This window comes from Brassica rapa, chromosome A02 (genome assembly GCF_000309985.2).
Source record: "Brassica rapa cultivar Chiifu-401-42 chromosome A02, CAAS_Brap_v3.01, whole genome shotgun sequence".
Lineage (NCBI taxonomy): Eukaryota > Viridiplantae > Streptophyta > Magnoliopsida > Brassicales > Brassicaceae > Brassica > Brassica rapa.
Genome location: NC_024796.2, coordinates 22,482,240 through 22,500,700, shown reverse-complemented (window position 1 = coordinate 22,500,700; position 18,461 = coordinate 22,482,240). Strand labels below are relative to the sequence as shown.

At 34.5% G+C, this 18,461-nt stretch overlaps 2 protein-coding genes, 1 long non-coding RNA gene and 1 other non-coding gene across 5 annotated transcripts; 1 reads left to right on the top strand and 3 right to left on the bottom strand.

The window, feature by feature from the left end:
* Positions 1-1,472: 1,472 nt before the first annotated feature.
* Positions 1,473-6,123, bottom strand: LOC103853689. Its single transcript, XM_033284294.1, has one exon. It carries the CDS (start codon positions 5,624-5,626, stop codon positions 5,441-5,443), a length of 186 nt encoding a protein of 61 aa, XP_033140185.1. The 5' UTR covers positions 5,627-6,123; the 3' UTR covers positions 1,473-5,440.
* A 335-nt stretch (positions 6,124-6,458) lies between these two features.
* On the bottom strand, positions 6,459-10,755 carry LOC108870814. Its single transcript, XR_004455117.1, has 2 exons — positions 10,275-10,755; positions 6,459-9,902 (listed from the first exon to the last, which is right to left on the bottom strand). It is a non-coding gene; the product is annotated as an uncharacterized LOC108870814 (transcript).
* A 583-nt stretch (positions 10,756-11,338) lies between these two features.
* Positions 11,339-12,203, top strand: LOC117131776. Its single transcript, XR_004455116.1, has 2 exons — positions 11,339-11,680; positions 11,998-12,203. It is a non-coding gene; the product is annotated as an uncharacterized LOC117131776 (long non-coding RNA).
* Positions 12,021-14,987, bottom strand: LOC103853688 (triose phosphate/phosphate translocator TPT, chloroplastic). 2 transcript variants are annotated; one of them, XM_009130595.3, is made up of 12 exons: positions 14,642-14,987; positions 14,499-14,564; positions 14,342-14,407; positions 13,825-13,903; positions 13,491-13,611; positions 13,318-13,413; positions 13,116-13,228; positions 12,951-13,028; positions 12,739-12,855; positions 12,572-12,671; positions 12,375-12,475; positions 12,021-12,256 (listed from the first exon to the last, which is right to left on the bottom strand). In XM_009130595.3, the coding sequence occupies exons 1-12, from the start codon at positions 14,890-14,892 to the stop codon at positions 12,239-12,241; spliced, it is 1,206 nt and encodes a 401-aa protein (XP_009128843.1). In that variant the 5' UTR covers positions 14,893-14,987; the 3' UTR covers positions 12,021-12,238. The 2 variants fall into 2 exon arrangements, with proteins under 2 accessions (XP_009128843.1, XP_009128844.1); XM_009130596.3 differs by having other exon boundaries at positions 12,042-12,256; positions 14,630-14,921.
* Between the last annotated feature and the right edge of the window lie 3,474 nt (positions 14,988-18,461).

The window sequence follows — 18,461 nt, the reverse complement described above, 5'->3', positions numbered from 1 at the left end:
GTAGATACATAAAGTAGAACAAGAAAAATAATAAAATGAAATAAGAGGAGATAGATTTTCTTTAGTTTAGGATCATAAGAGTTTTTTTGACAAAATAAAGTGTGTCTCAAATAATAAATATTTTGTAGTGTAATTTGAATTGCGAGAAAGTGTCTCTAGATGTAAAAAATTCTTTCTTTCGATTGTTGGTCCATATAATATATTTGTCTACTGTTAACAACGGCTGGTACGAAACCTATATATAACTCCTGCCAATTTACAAAAGAAAAAAATTAACTACTTCGTTTTTGTTTGATCCAAAAATGGTGTTTATGCTGGTGTTTTTGGTTGAATCAATACAATAAAAGAATCTAAGAATGAGAATTAGATTCTTGAGGCTTAGGAGAAATCTTTAGATGAAATCAAATGGGAAATGAACATAAAAAGAGTTTATTGATTAAAGATTGTATTACAAGTATGATTACTAGTGTAAAGTAAATCTAATAATCATGAACTCTTTACAAGATGTGTTCTAAGTGTAAAATGGAGAGAAGATGATATCCTTTCTCATAAGGAAGAGCTCCTTATTTATAGAAAGATGAAGCCTAGGGCTTCCTAGCAACATGGGCCTAGTTCAATGTCTAATGGACCTTGAAGAAGATGTAAATCCACCCCCAACAATAAGTCCCCCAAGTTCGTTGAGAGAGATGGAATCGATCTCTGCGAAGTTTACGAATAGGGTTTATTTAGACAATGAACTAGACACATTTAGGCGAGTTTATTTCGAACTTGTGCCTAGTAAAAAGCAAGTTTGCTTTAAACTCGTGCTTAGCGAAAGACGAGTTTACTTGACTCATGCTAAGACAGAGGCGAGTTTACCGAGAACTCGTGCCTAGTGGATGGAGAGCTTCTGTAAACTCATGCCTAGCCAAAGATGAGTTTTTGTAAACTCGTGTCTAACAATAAGCGAGTCGACCGCAAACTCGTGCCTAATAAAAAGCAAGTTCAATTTAAACTCGTGCCTAAAATACATGTTTACCGAACTATTGCCGACCCGAAGTCTCGTGTTGAGATCGTGTGTGCCGAACAAGTTGTTGGCTTGATGATCGTTGGAGAAACACGTATTTGATGAGTTCGTCATCCTTGAGAGCTAGACTCCGAGAATGAATAGTTTGATAACGGGATGCCGAGATCAAGTCGTTGCCAAGCTCATCGTGTGGCTTCATGATGTAATGTTTGAAGAAAGCTTGGCTTCTTCTCCTCCTGTGACCATAAAAATAATATGGTCAAAGCGTGATATACGTATGTATAGTAATGTTTAACATGTATATTCACGAGAAGAAAAAGCTAGACAATTAACTTTCTAAAGACGTTACGAGACAAGGCGGAGCTCATAATCTTAGTATGATGATCTAGTGATTATTTAGCAACGCAACTTCTAATAATAGTAGGTCATATTCCAAGGTTCGAAAACTTATCTTTTTTTTTTTTAATTGTAGATGACCATGAGTGGACCGTGAAGAGAGACCACAATGGTCATGTCCTCTGTTTTCTTCTGTTCCTTTTGGAGTTTTGAAGCAGTGCTTGAAGCCAGGAACAAGCTTCTAGCGGTGGAGCGCTTGAAGACGTGGCCAGTGCCGAGTAAAGCACGTGCCTGTTGTCCGGCGTTTAAACCGCACGAGCTCAAGGATTCTGTCATAACGAGAGAACAGCCATTGACGGAGTGAGACGAGATGTTCCCTGAAGAAGCACGACCTTGTTGGAGAGCTTGGCGTCGGCATGATCATGACCAATTGATGCTTCCCCTCGTCATGGAGGAACACTCCTCCTATTCTATCGCTCGTGCCAAGCAGGTGATGACCGTCCCGAGTACTGGACGTAGATCGATCCTCTGCCTCCGAGACCTCGTGATGAGCACAAGGTGGTTGTGGTGACGAGGTATGGAGCTCGAGATTGACAGAGAGAGGTAAAGCTGGTTACTTCCATTAATGGAGCTTGAACTCAACACTCATCTCCTTCTCGGAAGCCTATTCACTTTCGCAAAGCGAGTCGTGGCGAGGAGAATCTTGTGACGAGATAAAGTGTTGAGCTTTCCAGAGATCAAGTCCGCAGCGCTGATGAGATTAAGCTCGTTGGGAGAGTTTGCTCTAAACGCCACCAGGATCAAATCTCCGACCCCCGTCTCTGCCGCGAGCAAAGCGGTGGCTCCAATCTGGAGACTGAAGACACTTTGACAGGCATGAACGCTCTCTACAGGAACCCTCGAAAAACCTAGCTTGTCTTCGGTAGAGGTTTCCGCGCTGGCATGAACCGTTCAACAAGGAGTGGCCGAGATCGAATCTTCTGATGACGAGCTGCTAGGATCTTGACTGACGAGATTGCCGGTGTTGTCGAGATCAAGTCTTGACCTTGGTCGCAATCTATCAGGAATCAACGATAATCGTTGTTCTTGTCCAATCTGGCCTGTTGTAGGCGATAACAGAATGGAGCTCGACGTATCTGAGGAAGCAATGACGACCTCGTCCTTTTACAAACTCGCCGGAGATTAGAAGTTGTCTGAGTCTCGTCGGCTCAAGGATCGACCCGTGACCCACTCTGTTTCCTTTGCCGGAGCTCCATCTGGACGGTACGGCTACTGCAGGAGAAGCCTTGTCCGTAGACGGAACACAACGAAACAGCTCTGCTCGATCTCTCCTTCCGTCACAGGCTAGCTCGTTGTTGGCGGCGATGGAATGGAAGCCAACGAACATGAGAAAAGAACATCGACGGCGTCTGTCTACGAGTCCCCTCCGGAGTTCTCTGGGAGTCGTCGGTCAAAAATCATCCTAAGGTCATAAATAATATTTTTTTATTATCCCCATTCCTTTGATAAATTAAGCGTATGTCTACGATTATGCATAACATCAATCGAATTTTAATAATGAGATGAGATTGTGAAACTTATCTTTTCAAAGATGATTTCAATACTCCGACCAAGTGCTTGATGAGAGTCCCATCCCCAACAAAAACAAAGCTTTCATGAGAAAGCTTTATCTTTTAGCTTGAGATGAAGATAGATCTAGAATTTTTCCAAAGTTGATATGCTTTAAAGATGGTTCTCCTTGCCCCCTCCTTCTAGCGCCAACTGTTTGATCCAAAAATGATGTTTATGCTGGTGTTTTTGGTTGAATCAATACAATAAAAGAATTTAAGAATGAGAATTAGATTCTTGAGGCTTAGGAGAAATCTTTAGATGAAATCAAATGGGAAATGAACATAAAAAGAGTTTATTGATTAAAGATTGTATTACAAGTATGATTACTAGTGTAAAGTAAATCTAATAATCATGAACTCTTTACAAGATGTGTTCTAAGTGTAAAATGGAGAGAAGATGATATCCTTTCTCATAAGGAAGAGCTCTTTATTTATAGAAAGATGAAGCTTAGGGCTTTCTAGCAACATGGGCCTAGTTCAATGTCTAATGGACCTTGAAGAAGATGTAAATCCACCCCCAACAGTTTTCTTGTTTTAATAAAACCAGGGATTATTATTATTATTTTGATATGAGTTTCCCATATGTTTCCAGGTTTTTCTATGATGAATATGAGATTTACAAAGGGTCGAAGCAAGTCACAAGCAGAACAGTAGACTTCATCGTGTTTAGAGCAGGGGACCATCCTATAGTATAGAAAAGAAGAAAAAACAATTGTTCTACACAGTCGACATTGGAGATCTTTGTATCTTTCTTGGACATGGTGAACTTTTTTGCGTCCGGGCTAGCTCGCATCCTGGTCTCAGAGCTAATTGCATCTATTTTTCGGGATACAACTTTGGAACTTACGATATCAACACCAAACGTTGCAATTTGTTTTGCGCTGAGGAAGATATATTGAGTTCTACCAAGTTCCCTTACTGGCCTCATCCCTAATCATTATGGTTTGTTTGGTTGGTATGTACGAGCGTTTGTTTTTAAATTATATTCTATACTTAATGTTTTGTTCAAGTGTTTTGCCTTATTCATATGCATAAAATTGTCCCGTCAGTTGTAATCAGGCTACTCGGGTTATGTCTACTGGATCTAATTTGACGGAAGCAATATCGCTAAAAGTTAAATTGTAATATAATTGCTAGTCAACACCAAATTGGATCTGGTCATAGTGGTTGGTGTCTTTATCTAAGACTCTTGGGCCCGGTGTTCGATCCCTTGTTGGTACTCCAGTCTCTCTCTCTCTTTGTCTTGATGTTGTTGTTGTTGTTGTTCCATTGTTGCCTATAAAGTGAGGTAATCTAAATTACCTTATTTTTGCGGTAAGTTTTTTTGCTAAATGCGCACATATCTGACCATCAATTAACGAGCACGCTAATTAAGGTTTTTGCTCTCATTTATAATTTTTTTCTCTTAATTTTTTTTTCCATGTACAACTCAAGAATGAACATTACTACCTTTTGGACTTGATTCTTTAGAAATTTACAAATTAATTACAATCGTAATTTCCCCAGCATTTTAAACTTGAAGCTGTTTTAGACAATAAAAAGTACTTATCATATATGTTATTGGTTTATATATCTTTGGATATGTTGATTTTTATAATCATTTAGCAGTAAATACCAACAATTTTAATAAGAGTATTAATGAGAGAAAAAAGCAGCAAAAGGAAGTAGAAATTTAAGTTGGTATTTTTCCAATCAAAACTCCTGTGATGGTGGATGCATCGTGGCCTAGTGGTCAAAGTTTTAAAGGTTTCTACATCCAGGTCTGGGGTTCGAATTCCAGACAACGCAATTTTTACAGGAAGAAATCTGAGTTTCAATTCCCGAAAAAGGTGAATTATGCAGAAAATTAGAGAAAAAGCTTACAGGAGATCTTTATGTCTTCGGTTATATTTCAATTTCTCATTCAATGTCTGAGAACGTGAGATAGATCTCTCGTATTCTAATTATTATACAGTTGAATTCCTTCAAAATATTAAGCAAAAACGGAGTATTTGTTTTACTCTTATTTCAGATACAAAAGTCCATTAAAGTCTCATAAAAATGAATTCTAACAAAATCAAATGAAAATTGAATAACAGGTGATTTTAGTGCATTTCAATTCCATATAACAAATACCCAATCCAATAACAATGGATTTCACTTTGAATTTGAATTCCATTAAAGTCTACTGAATTCATTAATTCAATAACACCACCTGGATCGTTAGAATAAAGGGAGACGTGATGAGTTGTTGATGATTTATAGAGTTGGAAGTTACAACCGCAATGGAACTTGTTTTGTTAACTTCAGGCTTATTCAGGACATCACGCTTCTTCCATCAACCGCTATGGTCGTAAGAAGATTACAACTTACAGTTATTCGACTCCTAAAAACAAAAAACTTGAAGTCTTTATATCATTTTAAGAGCTGCCAATCCGAACATGTACCCAAAACGATCCAAAATCTCAAAATAATCCCAAAAAGAAACGAAACAGAAATACCAATCTCTTTATTTAGAATCTACCATTGCGGTTTCCAAAGGCGTCGCTTCTATAGTAAAACTGATCGTTGTCGTTGTCGTTGTTCTCGTTTGAGTTATCTTCTTCATTGTTGGTGTGGCTTGTGCGACCGCCATATAGACCATAACCATGTCCTGTATCTCGGACAAAGACTGGCTCTTGCTCTTCTTCTCCATCTGTTGTGCTCGGGTGATTCTCCGGCACTGGTATATTACGGTTTGTATCGGTAAGTTCGGTTATGGTTTGGCTGTTTGTTGCTTGTGTTTGCGTTAGAAAGAATGAAATGATGAAGAAGTTGAAAGAGAGGAGGGCTGTGAGATTTAGTGATCGGGCCATTCTTCTTGGGTTTATGTTGGTCGAGTAGAGACTATATATTTAAATATGATGGTGCACCCATTGCCAAACGTTTGGTGGGTTAATTGGTCAGAAGAGTGATTCGTACTTTACCAAACGTTTGGTAAAATAAAATTAAAGTTGTTAAGAATGCAATGAAAATAGTTTCATTAGTTTTGTTCCTTGATTTGCGGAAAAGCAATTTGAATGATCGATCACCGAAAGTATAAAGATGTTACACTCCTTTAGATAAATTAATTAGGTTAGATGATTATAGGAAAAAATATTATATTTACAAAAAAAAAAGACGAAGTTAAATATTTTGTTTGTACACAGCTCACCATAGAGAAAGTCGAGGATACATAACACTATGATAAGACCTGCGCCTTGCGCAGGGTAAATCTTCTTGAAATTTTTTAAAACATATAGTATTGACAAATGGTGTCATGTCAGCAGCTACTCGGTTTTATAAGAAGTGGATATTTCAGTTTAACTATGGGTTCTGTTTAGGTTCGATTTAGTTTGGTTTATTTGAGTCTAAGAGAACCTTAACTTAAATCAAATCAAATTACCTTGTGTTTGGTTTGGTTCTCTTTGATTTTGTGTTTGGTTTGGTTTTGTTTGATTTTGTGTTCAGTTCAGTTTTGTGTTTGGTATATTTTAGTTTTGTTTGTGCCTAACCAGTTCAGTCGAATTATTATTATTATTATTATTATTATTATTATTATTATTATTATTATTATTATTTTAGTTCAGTTACAAAATAGAATTTATAAGAACATTGTTTTCTTCATATATTTAAACGTAAAGCTTAAGATATAGTCCTATAATTTTATATTATTATATTTAAACCTAATATAATATAATAGATAATTTTTGGTTCTTATGTTAATGCATGAGATTCATATTCTTTTATTTTATTTTTTAGTAAGAAGAGTTAAGATTCTAAGAGAAATAAAAAAAAACTTTTTTTTTAATTTATTGACCAGCTTGATGTACGCATGGTTTGGTTTGGGTTGGTTCATCCATTTTGACGGGAAATTATGTTTATAAAATTTTGATTAAGTATTATAAAATAAATAAAATTATGTGTAGTAATTGGTTTAGAAATTTGGTTTGATTATTTTTTTACATAATTTTTGTTTGTTAGAAATTATTATTTGTTTGGTTATATAGATAACCCCTATATGCACTCTCGCTAAGACATAACTGATGCCATTTCTTATTTATCGACCAATATGATGTATTTTTATTATTGTATATTCATTTTTGTAAAGATATTGTTTTGTGTTTTACGCAAATTAAATATGAAATGATATTATAAAATATTTTATATTTAATTATAATTAACAATATAAAATCAAGAATAATTTAATTAATATAATTTGTTTTTAAGTATACAATTTACTATTAATGACAAAAGAATATTTTCATCTTCTAATAAAGGTTCTCTAAAATATTTCTTTTCGAAAATGTAGAGAATTTATATTTTCTTACATCAGCCATGTTTTTATTAATTTTTCATTTTTTGTTGATTTTCTCTAGTTTTTATAATATTTCTATTATCAAGAATTGTTTTTCCAAAATAAACAAAAAATAGAAAATATTATCCATATATCGGCACAAAATATGACATATTAACTTACCATGCACAAAAAGCTTATCATTAATAATATACTATATTTTATTTCCTAATACAAATATATGTATATACTGATATACATTACAAATAACTACGGACTCATAGTTATGAACGCAGACTGATATGTGGAGATGTTCATTATATAGACAATATTAATAGATACGGAATATTTTTTTTCCTTTCCTTACACATCTTGATTTTAATGCAAATGTCAACGTGAATATCAATATTAAGGAGAGGTTCACTTTCATGTGGCTCCCAATCCAATTCCAAGGAAACATAATTTTACCAAACTATCTATGATCAAAAATCTGTACAATTTTTCTCATAACATATACGATAAAAGGAAAAACGGACATTATCATGTTTCCTATGCACTATATTGATAAAAATATTATCGCATATTGGTGAATCATTGAACTCAAACTGAAACAATATAAAGGCATTAAACAATTTTGCAGAGATATTTAACAAAAAAAAAAACAATTTGGCAGAAAAAGAGAATAGTATCATCATCATCCAAAAATTAGAACTTTGAATTCTAAGGAAACTCAAAATGACAAAGCAACAATCATCCAAAGGACAAAAACAATAAGAATCTCTTACTTCAAGCAATTTGAAACCCAGTTGCAGAATTTTGCGATTCGATTTCACCAACATCACGACGTATGTATGATCTGGTTTCGTTAAGTCTCCGTAAGAGGCACATGTCGCTGTAGTTGAACTTGTTTGAGTATGTATATATTCTAAACTCTCGTTAATAAAGTTTGTATGTTATAATTATTAGATACTAGAGGGTTTTCCGGGCTACGCCCGGATTTTTTCCTATACTATTAATTTAATTTGTATATTTTTATTTTAAAATGTACAAATTATTAGTTATACAATTATAAAATAAATGCAAATTTAAAACTATTTGAAATCATTTGTTTTTTATTTTATTGAAATTTTATATAGGATATTAGTAAGATTAATAAAACGTTGACTAATTATTAGTTAAGATTTATATATGTTCTTTGTCTTGATTATTTATTTTTATGTAAAACAATTGTAAACTTATAATTATTACTGTATAAATTTTGTTTGGTTTTACAGTTATTAAGTTTTCATTTTTGTACTCGTCTTTAAAAGAAAATACCAACCGACTTGTAAACCGGTTCTTTATTTGCTTTCTTCAATTTATCGTTTTAATCATAATTAAAATTTATCATTTATAGTTTGCTATTTAATTTCTCTTTTTTTTGTGTTTGTTTTGTGATGTAAAGAAATTTTGCTTCATGATTAGAAATATTTTTAGTTGTAAAGTTATAAAAGGTTTACTTTCTCACAGTTGATGTAATATTAATTTTACAGTTTCTTGTTTTAATAATTTAAGTAATTAGATTTTACTTTGGGAATAATTGTAAATATTAATATTATTATTTGATGTTCCGGGTTTTTTGTTTGTTTGTTGGGTAGTGTTTTTGTGCTCGGTCATCTCTTTTTCCAAGGCCGCGAGTCTATTTGCTCAAACATGGTCTTGAATTCTCTAAAGCATTTATCAGTGAGGACTTCAAATCCAACTTGAAAGCTCTCTGTAATTTATTAATGATAGCTATGATGCTTTGATAGTATTATGTACAAACTCAATATTCAACTCTACCTGCTTGATGAAGCGTTTGACCACCAGCTTTAACCCTTCCAGAGTTCTTCTGGTGCACCTTCAACCTCAACCACACCATTCATAATCTCACAAAGCTGTTTAATGTGAACAATGTAAACCTATTGTTTAGAGTTAGAGTGTACCAGTGATCAGCCATTATGAGTACAAATGTACCAGTGTTTTGATGAGTCCACAAACACGGCAGACTTCTCCAACGTCATCCTTGTAGATGAAGGAGTGCTCACAGTCTTCGGTTTGTTTGGGATCGTTGTCTTGTACATTCTCCACCGTTACCTAACAATATGCAAACAAAAAAGAGCTGAAAACGCTAAGAAATGCACAGAGAAACTGTTGGTCAATGTAAAAGAAGTAACCAACTTTAGATGATTCTTGAGCAAAAGCCATTTGCCTCCAGAGTTCTGCTTCTTCTTCTTCTTCATCATCAACTCCATTTAGATGAGTTTCATTGTCATCATCAGTAGGTGTCTTGGATGATGAATCCTCCTCGTTATAACGTTCAGGACTTGCATCAGATCCTGAGCAATCTTCAATCTTTACAACATAAAAGATGCAGAGCTACACAAAGAGTTTAAACTAATAAAAACATTCATTTATGCAATAAAGCTTACAGTGACTGATTCTTGAGGCAGACCCACTGAGACAGAACCGTTCAAGAGTTTCCTTTTGAGCTCACAAAGCCTCTTAACATCATCAGCTAGCCAACCATATTTGCTCTCTTCAAACCCATCAAGGAGATCCGGTAGAAAGAACGGGTCAGGACGCTTGGCGAGTTCTGATTGGCTAATCCTCTTGCTCTCCGACATCAAAATCCAAGCTGTGTTTCACCAGTTAAAAAAAAATTCAGACATGATTCCATCTCTTTGCAACAAAAGAAGTTCATTTCATCAAACAAACTAAAAAAATATACGATTTTTAATTTTAAGACAGAGAGAGGACATATCAAGTTGTATCCTACTACGACATTGAGAAGAAAGAGAACTATTAATATCAGTTATAAGCATGTGGGATAAGAAAAGAAGAAGAGAATTGGAACCAGAACATAATCACGAACCAAGGAGGAGGATAAGTGGAGCTGTGGACATAGAGGAGTGTATTCTTTTCCTTCACGTCCCTCAATCTCAATTTTTTTATTAACTCCAATTGATATATTAAGTAAGAAGCAACAAATAGAAGATCATTTCCATACCTTTGTATACAAAGGTTGATACAACTTCTGATACTAAGCTTCTACCGCTGCCTCTCCTTGATTCCATTTTATCATGGTGGTCCAGCAATGCAAAATTTAAAAGGAATAAGTAAAAAAGACTATGTACATATTCATCTAACTGGAAGATTGTCTCCCCTGGATCTCTCTTAGAATCTCTACACGGTCCATGACTGTCGAACTCAAGTTCTCAAGGACATCCGAGTGGTGTGGAGCAAAATTCTGCAATTTGTTCTCCACAAACCAGCATAATCAGCAAAGCACATAATTTTAATTTACATTCGACCATGATCTCAGAGCAAGCAATCCCTCAAATTCATGAAAATCAACGAATAAGATCTAGAAAGCTATTTAATTAGATTAGGAACGATAAGAGAAGGAAAGTACCTCATTGAACAGGAAGGAAATCGTAGTCACAAATCATAATGATGTTGACAACAGCGTAAACCCTAACCTTCGATGGTGCAATGGCACGCACGATAGATGTTACGATCTTCTGCGCTAGTGTTTTAGATACCTTTTCCTGAGATTGGTTTTGTTGCTGCTGGAGAATATGTTGACGGTAGAGTGACTGAGACTTTTCCATGGATGTACTTGGTTTATCTTCTTTACCCTGTACGCGCGGAGGAGGTGAGAAGCAAGAGTGCTGAAAGGATTTTACAATGTGTAGCTTTGGGAAGGTGAAGAGCATGGTTGTTTAGGATTGTAAAATTAATGATTCATTGTAGACTATTTGTAGTGAAAGGTATGCGTTACATAGGAGACTCGTTATAATGCTCATTGTATCGTTGGTGAAAGTGAACCCATTAGGTTTTATGATAATACACGTTTTGGGTCGTAAATGAATTTTAGTGGGCCATAAAGTAACACCCGCTTATGTTATTTCAGCTGCAGAATATGATACAGAACGGGCCTTCGGTTAGAAAATGGTTTGAGTGAAACACGTGGCATTTTGCCTATTCGTAATTGGTCTGGATTTATGTGCTGACGTGGATAGCTTAATATTTCAACATATTTGTCTTTTAGTATAGTATAGATGATCGTTGATAGAGTTATTAATATTTATATGATATGCGACTACATGAGATGGCTATCGAGATTGTATTTTGCTAGGAAGATTAATTGTAGACTATGCTCAACCTAAATGCTCTACAATTCTGCCACGTCAGCCATTTCAAAGCATAAACAACTGCCACATAGGAAGGGGTCTTTTTTTAATTAATATAAAATACAGGTTATAACTATTTAAAAGATCCTCAATTAATATATAGGGGATATACAAATTTTCGGTGTATTTGTATACGTTCTACTTTCTGTTTTTAATAGCAACGAAAAAGTTGGAGCATCTCTTACATATGTGTATTTTTTTTTTTGGTAAAAACATATGTGTATATTTATCATATGAATCCTCTTAAACAATCCACAATTCTACATATAACAGTACAAACTACCAAGAGAAAAAACTGTAATCCACGATGATACATATTCTAGAGAAAATTTTTGTTTCTACAAGATTTATTTTTTACATTTTCAATGCATGTGTTTATTAAATAATTGCAAATTTCAAAAATTTTAATTACATTAATTGACTTTTTATTGGCTTAAAATTATGGAAAAAAGATAAACACAAACAAATATGTAAATTTAATGTGTTTTATTAAAATATGTGAAAAAACTAGAATATAGATCTTTTAGGAACAGAGAGAATTATGCTATTTATTTGTCTAGATGATAGCAATGCAGAAGAAATGGTAAAAATGTTCTCCATTGGGAACAGAAGAGGCAGAAAAAACAATGTAGTATATAATTTAGAAGAAAACGAGACGAAAAACTCGAAAACAATGTTTGATTGTACCATACAACATACTATTGCATTTTGGTTCTTTTATTATATAAATATATTATCCACCGGAAGAATTGTTTATGCAACCGTTGACCGCCGCTCTCTACGCCGTCTTTCCTTTCTGAAGCAAAAGAAAATCAATTTCTCACATTAATCATCTTTTCCTCAAATTACAATATATATATATATAGTGTTACTAATATAAGTTTTTAAGAAAAATGACAGAATAATGAATTGACCTTTTTATCTTCTTCGATCTTGGCCTTAATGATAGAGTAGAGTGCAACACCAGCAATGGCTATTCCAGTTCCGATACCTGTCTGCGTCGATATTTTGTTTCCTGCAAACATTAATCATTTTCAAACTACGTTAGCTATTTCATTTTTTTTTACCTCAGAAATAAGAAGAAGAGATGAAGAGAGTTGTAATCTCTTACCGAAGATAACGATGGAGAAGCCGATCACGAACACACGTTTCAAAACGTTTCCAACAGCGTGAGTCAATGGTGCAACCCTCTCCAACGTATTAGTAGCCAACTGCAACCATACATTTTCTTAAATTTAAGGTTAAAGATTGAAACTTTGAATATTAAATTTACATTACCTGATTGTAGAGATGGTAAAACATTCCAACCCAGAAGAGATCAGAGATGAATTTTGTCATTCCCACTTTAGCAATCGCGTCGCTGAAACCGTGTTTCAACAGCTGAGGCCCTTCAACCTAACCATGAGATAAACCAATAACCCTAATAAATAAGTTGCTTGAGACACACGTAACTGATAATAAATAATTTGAGTGGATTCAAAAGACTTAACGATGATGGCAGGAGGAATGCAAACGATGAGAGCAATGATGGAGATGTAAGCGTAGACATTTGTACTGTCCATATCAGTCTGCGAAAAAAAAAAAAACCACAATCCAAATCTCAACATGCAAACTTGAGAGACTTATAATAATGAGCGGGAGAAGAAAATAAGAACCATGGCTTTCTTGGAGAAGATGCTACGGTAAGTGAAAGAGATGTTTGATATCATCGCACTGATGAATCCAAGCCAGTTGAATGATAACTCAGTGAGCGAAGCCATTGCAACTCCTGCGATTTTCCTTTAGGGTTAATTAATAATCCAATATACTTAGGACACAAGAAAAACATAAGAAAATGAGTTTAATCAGAGTGGTTACCGAATACAACAGGAGCTAAGGACAGCCATAGTGTTATGGGGATTGATTGTCCAAGAAGGAACTGTGAAGCAGACGCATTGAAGAATGGCTCCAGCGCTGCGTTTTGGACAGGATACATGTTATGTTATATGTATGGATTAGTATCAAATGCTTTTGACAAGACATTGAGAAACCTTTGATGGTGTGAGTGAAGGAAACAGCGACGGCTGCGAAGGAAATGTTGCTGGTGATATGGCCTATGGCGTGACAGACTGCAACTGGGATCAATACCTTGAGGAGGTTTGAGTTAATTGGCTGCAATAGATATAAATAACCGTTAAGTAAATTATAAGATTGACAATTAACAGTTGGGCGTTTGGTCTAGTGGTATGATTCTCGCTTTGGGTGCGAGAGGTCCCGATTTCGATTCTCGGAACGCCCCGCATTTTTGCCCGTAGTGTTAGTTTTTGTTCGTTATAACGTACAAACTAATGAAAACTGTAATGAACTATGAAGAGAAGAACTTACGGCACGTTTAGGAAGGCCCACGGACCAGCTCAGCAAGCAGTAGACAACTCCAACGAACAAGTGAACAGCCGAAACAAAACTGAAAACAGAACAAAAATTAATTTATGTTTAGGAACAAATGGATTCTCTTGATTTTTCTGTAATGATATATTCAATTGAAAGGAAAAGGTGTAATTTGTTTGGGTCTCAAACGAAATTATAGAACATTTTAAAAAAGAATATTAAATATAAAAACAGAGAACCATATCTGAATTGGACCAGCACAATGGATTCTCTTGATACCACAACATTATTCAGATTCGACTCTAAATTGGACCAAAACTATATTATTCTCGATCATATATAAACATTAAACCGAATCTTTTAAATATAATGAATTACCTTTACAATTAATTATTTACAGATGAATTTTTTTTTTTTACAGATGATCAAACAGAGATACAAAAAGACTAGATATCAATGTATGTAAATGTAAAGTTTTCATATGTCAAAAATAATAATATGTATTTTTACTTACTAGGGATAGGGGAAGTAGTTATAGATCTTCTTGTTAAGGATGTTGAAAATCACATTCAAGAAGTACCTGTAATAAAAATCAACAAGGGGTCAAAACCGTAAATCCACGCTATCAAACTTTGGCGGTAAAGCCACAAAAGCGCGTGAGGGACACGTACCACATGAAAAAGAAGAATCCGGTGACGAGCCACGGATACTTCCCGAGGAACCCAACCTTCGCCTCCCTGCAAATAAACGAGTCAGATCACACGAGTCAAACGAGTCAACACCAAGTGAGCCAGAAACGGACCTCATTGCTTACCCAGCTGAATCTCCAGCGGCGGCTCTAACCGGCTTGAGAATCTCTCTCTTCTCCGGCGAGCTATCTAGGAGGAGAATCGGTCGGAGCTGACGACCAGAGATCAGGTTCCCTCCCTCTCCGGCTGATCCGATCGGCTTAGCGAAAGCCGTGAAGGACGACGCAGTGCTGACCTGGCGGTGGATCGCACCGATCGGTCGTCTCAGTTGCGGTACTCCGGTGACTGCGGCGCGTAACAGCACGCGTGACTCCATCTTCGAGATTGATACAGTGGTTTTTTGGAACGATGAGTTGTGACAGTGAGAGGGAAGGAAGCGGAGTATGTGGTTTTCGCGTATTTCAAGAGTGGATACTTCGTGATCGAGTGTTTCGCGGTCTATGATATGACAGGGGGATCGATAGTGTAATATGATCTAACGGTGGGGAAATATGAGATTAGATAAGAATCGTGAGATTATTGGCTTAGGTTGGATGACTGTGGGGCCTATCTTATCTTAAAGTGTATGGCTGAAGAGACAGAGTGAGTATTGGCCGTCTGAATTTCCACATCATCATCGTCGTCTATTTATCTGTTTTGTATAATGTTTTGTTCTTTTGTCATTTTGAATATAATATTGTAATTGTTGATATAAATTTCTGTAGATATTTTTCCTCTTATTAACATTGTGTTGAGTGGTCTTCAAATCTATGAACGTGACAGAGTCACAAGAAAGTTGATTTTTTTCCTAAAATTACTGGTTTTGAATATTTATGATAATTTCTTTCTTTTTATTGGTTACATGTCGACATTTGATTTGTAGCTATACTATACTTTTCCAGATTTTAAAATATTTTATCAAATTGCTTTCTCTTTTTATGCTATACATTTTTTATATGTTTGAAATTAATCAAGACACCTATAACTGACAACAAATGTTACAAAATTTAAAATTTGAGCTATTTAGGAACAGATAATTTTAATTTTTTTACAAAAATATACGGTTTTGAAGGTATGAATATTTTTAAGCAAAAAAAAGGTATGAATATTTATGATAATTTCTTTATTTTTATTGTTACATGTCGATATTTGATTTGTAGCTTCTATGCTTCATATACTTTTCCAGATTTAAAAATATTCTATCAAATTTCTTTCTCTTTTTATTGCTATACGTTTTTTTATGTTTGAAATTAATCAAGACACCCATCACTGATAACAACTGTCACGAAATTTTAAATTTGAGCTATTTATGAAAACAGATAATTTTTTAACTTTTTTTAAAAAATATACGTTTTAATTTTAGGCATTTGGCAATCCATAATTTGAAAGTCCATAAATAATCATAGACTAGGATAAGACGAGTTTATTTTTATATATATTTTGATCATTTTATTTATACATATACAATGTTTTTTTGTTGTTATTATATAATTTTTTTCCTATGGACCAAATCAATTTTTATTAAAAGTTGTATAACTAAACTAAATTAATATATCATGGGTTTATGGAATTGGACATTAAACAAATTATGACACAAAACCTTATTTTTTTCCACCGAACACATTTTTGGAAAAATTTGAACAGTATTGTTTTCACAGTTGAATTACTTTGACATTTATCTTCCATATGGTTTTCAAAGGTTTTAGGTCAAGCATCGAATTGATACATGTTATTTTAATCTTTTTAGACGTATGCTTAAGAAAAAATTACATTATGTAATTTAAAGTCATTCTAAAAAAATTTAAAATATAACATATAAGAAAAAATCTAACATATAAGGTTTCCTCATTTTTTTTTAATTTAAAGTCGTTTTAATTTTTTTTAAATATAACATATAAGGTTTCTTCATTTTTGTAATTTAAAGTCATTTTAAAAATAATCAAAATATAATTTATAAGAAAAAATCTAATTTTTATTATATGGTTAATGTGATTGTTTAAATTTTTTTTAATAATATAAAACAAATGAAGAAAGATGCAAAAATTGTTATCAAATCTTTATTATTCATAGTCATTAATTGTCATATATATGTAAATCATATTATGTAATTCCGTAGCTTTTATTTAAGAAAAAAAAATACACGGTTCTTATATTTTGGGTTAATATAATGTTCTCTAGTAATTGGATTTGGACAAATATTTTTTTAATTGATTCTTAAGCTACACGTAAGCTAAATTGTCATCCTACTTAAGTGACACCTAAGCATGATCTTTTTTAGTTAGTACAAACTTAAGATTACAATTTTTTAAATGATCCTCAATTAATATATATGAGATTTGTTCATAGGTACACCAAACGATACACTTTGTTATGCATAATAGCGAGTGTTTTGACCTAAAAAACTAATAATAACAGGGAGACTCTCTGTATCACTCAGACTCTCAAAAGTCTCGCCTCGGAAAAGCCGGCCGTGTTTTCTTTCTGTTGTATAAACCTCAAAGTGAGTCGCCAAACTGGTTATAGGATCTTCTCCAGCGATTGTATCCACCATCGAGATCGTAATGAGTTTCTCTGCTGCTTCACTTTATTTTGGTGAGTTACCAAAGAGGATCATATACACAATAGAAATGTTTGGATCACAACCTGTGTAGTTTTAGAGACACACGACAAAATGTGAGTGAGATCGTCATCTTTACATGTTGATTGCTCTCTCTATTTACCTGGCCTATATTTGATAGATTTTGTAGAAACGCGTCTGATAAGCCCATGGGTTGAGCTTATCTGTGTCGAACAGAAAGGGGAGAAGATTGAGGAAGAGCAAAGGTAGAAGAGAAGATAGAGAGGAAGAAATTAGAGATTGAACCCGTTGTTTGATTGATGATCGTAATCGATATGTGTACAATAGAGTTAACCTCTTACATATATAGAACTACCCAAATGGGCTTGAAATTCAAAACCTAATGATATAAACGAAAGGCCCATCCCATCTGAGCTCATTTCTTCAGTCTCATGCTTATCAATACTCCCCAGGTGGAGAACCAACTTGTCCTCAAGTTGGTGAATGTTAGAAGCCGTTACGATGAGCGCATCAGTGTTGCAATCCTCGATCAGTCTGTCACTAACGCACCAGTATCAAGGAGAGAAACCAAACTTTTGGTCTTAGTCATTTCTGGTGGTCTTGGTTATTGAAACCAGCCATAGAAAAAGAACTCCATTATCTCTTCGATGCCTGTGAAAAACAGTACCAGATATGCAATAACATAACCTGCTGATGATGCTGTTTGAGCCAAATAGTATTTGCTAGTGAATGGTTCTTCCCATGGATGAACCTGTTGTAACCAATATTTGTTCTCAAATCATGTTTCACTTGGATCCCACACTCCAAGATTATGAACATGAACTAATTCATCGCAGTAGTTTTCTCCATTGAGGAAGGGACCCACTGAACCTCGTGTAACCTTCATCTCCTTTAAGATTTCACCAACGTGACTCCAAAGGGGTTCTGGAAGCTTCAAAGATATCCTGCCTGGCTTCCACACATGGTAGGATGAGAAGCTATACATGATTGTTTCTCCTCTAAAACCGTATTTATGTTCCATATGCCTCCCACCAGTGTACTTACACTCTAATACCAATGATAAGCCCAGGGGTTGAGCTTATCTGTGCAGAACAGAAAGGGGAGAAGTTTGAGGAAGAGCAAAGGTAGAAGAGAAGATAGAGAGGAAGAAATTAGAGATTGAACCCGTTGTTTGTTTGATGATCGTAATCGATAAGTGTGCAATAGAGTTAACCTCTTACATATATAGAACTACCCAAATGGGTTTGAAATGAAAAACCTAATGATATAAATGAAAGGCCGATCTGAGCCCATTTTTTCAGTCTCGTGCTTATTAACGTCATTTTTAT

Excerpts from the sequence above, each read along its gene's own strand:
- LOC103853689 (XM_033284294.1), bottom strand. The coding sequence starts at position 5,626 with ATGGAGAAGAAGAGCAAGAGCCAGTCTTTGTCCGAGATACAGGACATG.
- LOC103853688 (XM_009130595.3), bottom strand. The coding sequence starts at position 14,892 with ATGGAGTCACGCGTGCTGTTACGCGCCGCAGTCACCGGAGTACCGCAA. Across the intron at positions 12,856-12,950 it reads GCATTCCTCCTGCCATCATC|GTTGAAGGGCCTCAGCTGTT; the intron begins GTTAAGTCTTTT and ends TCTCATGGTTAG. Across the intron at positions 12,476-12,571 it reads CTTCTCCATCGTTATCTTCG|GAAACAAAATATCGACGCAG; the intron begins GTAAGAGATTAC and ends TAATGTTTGCAG.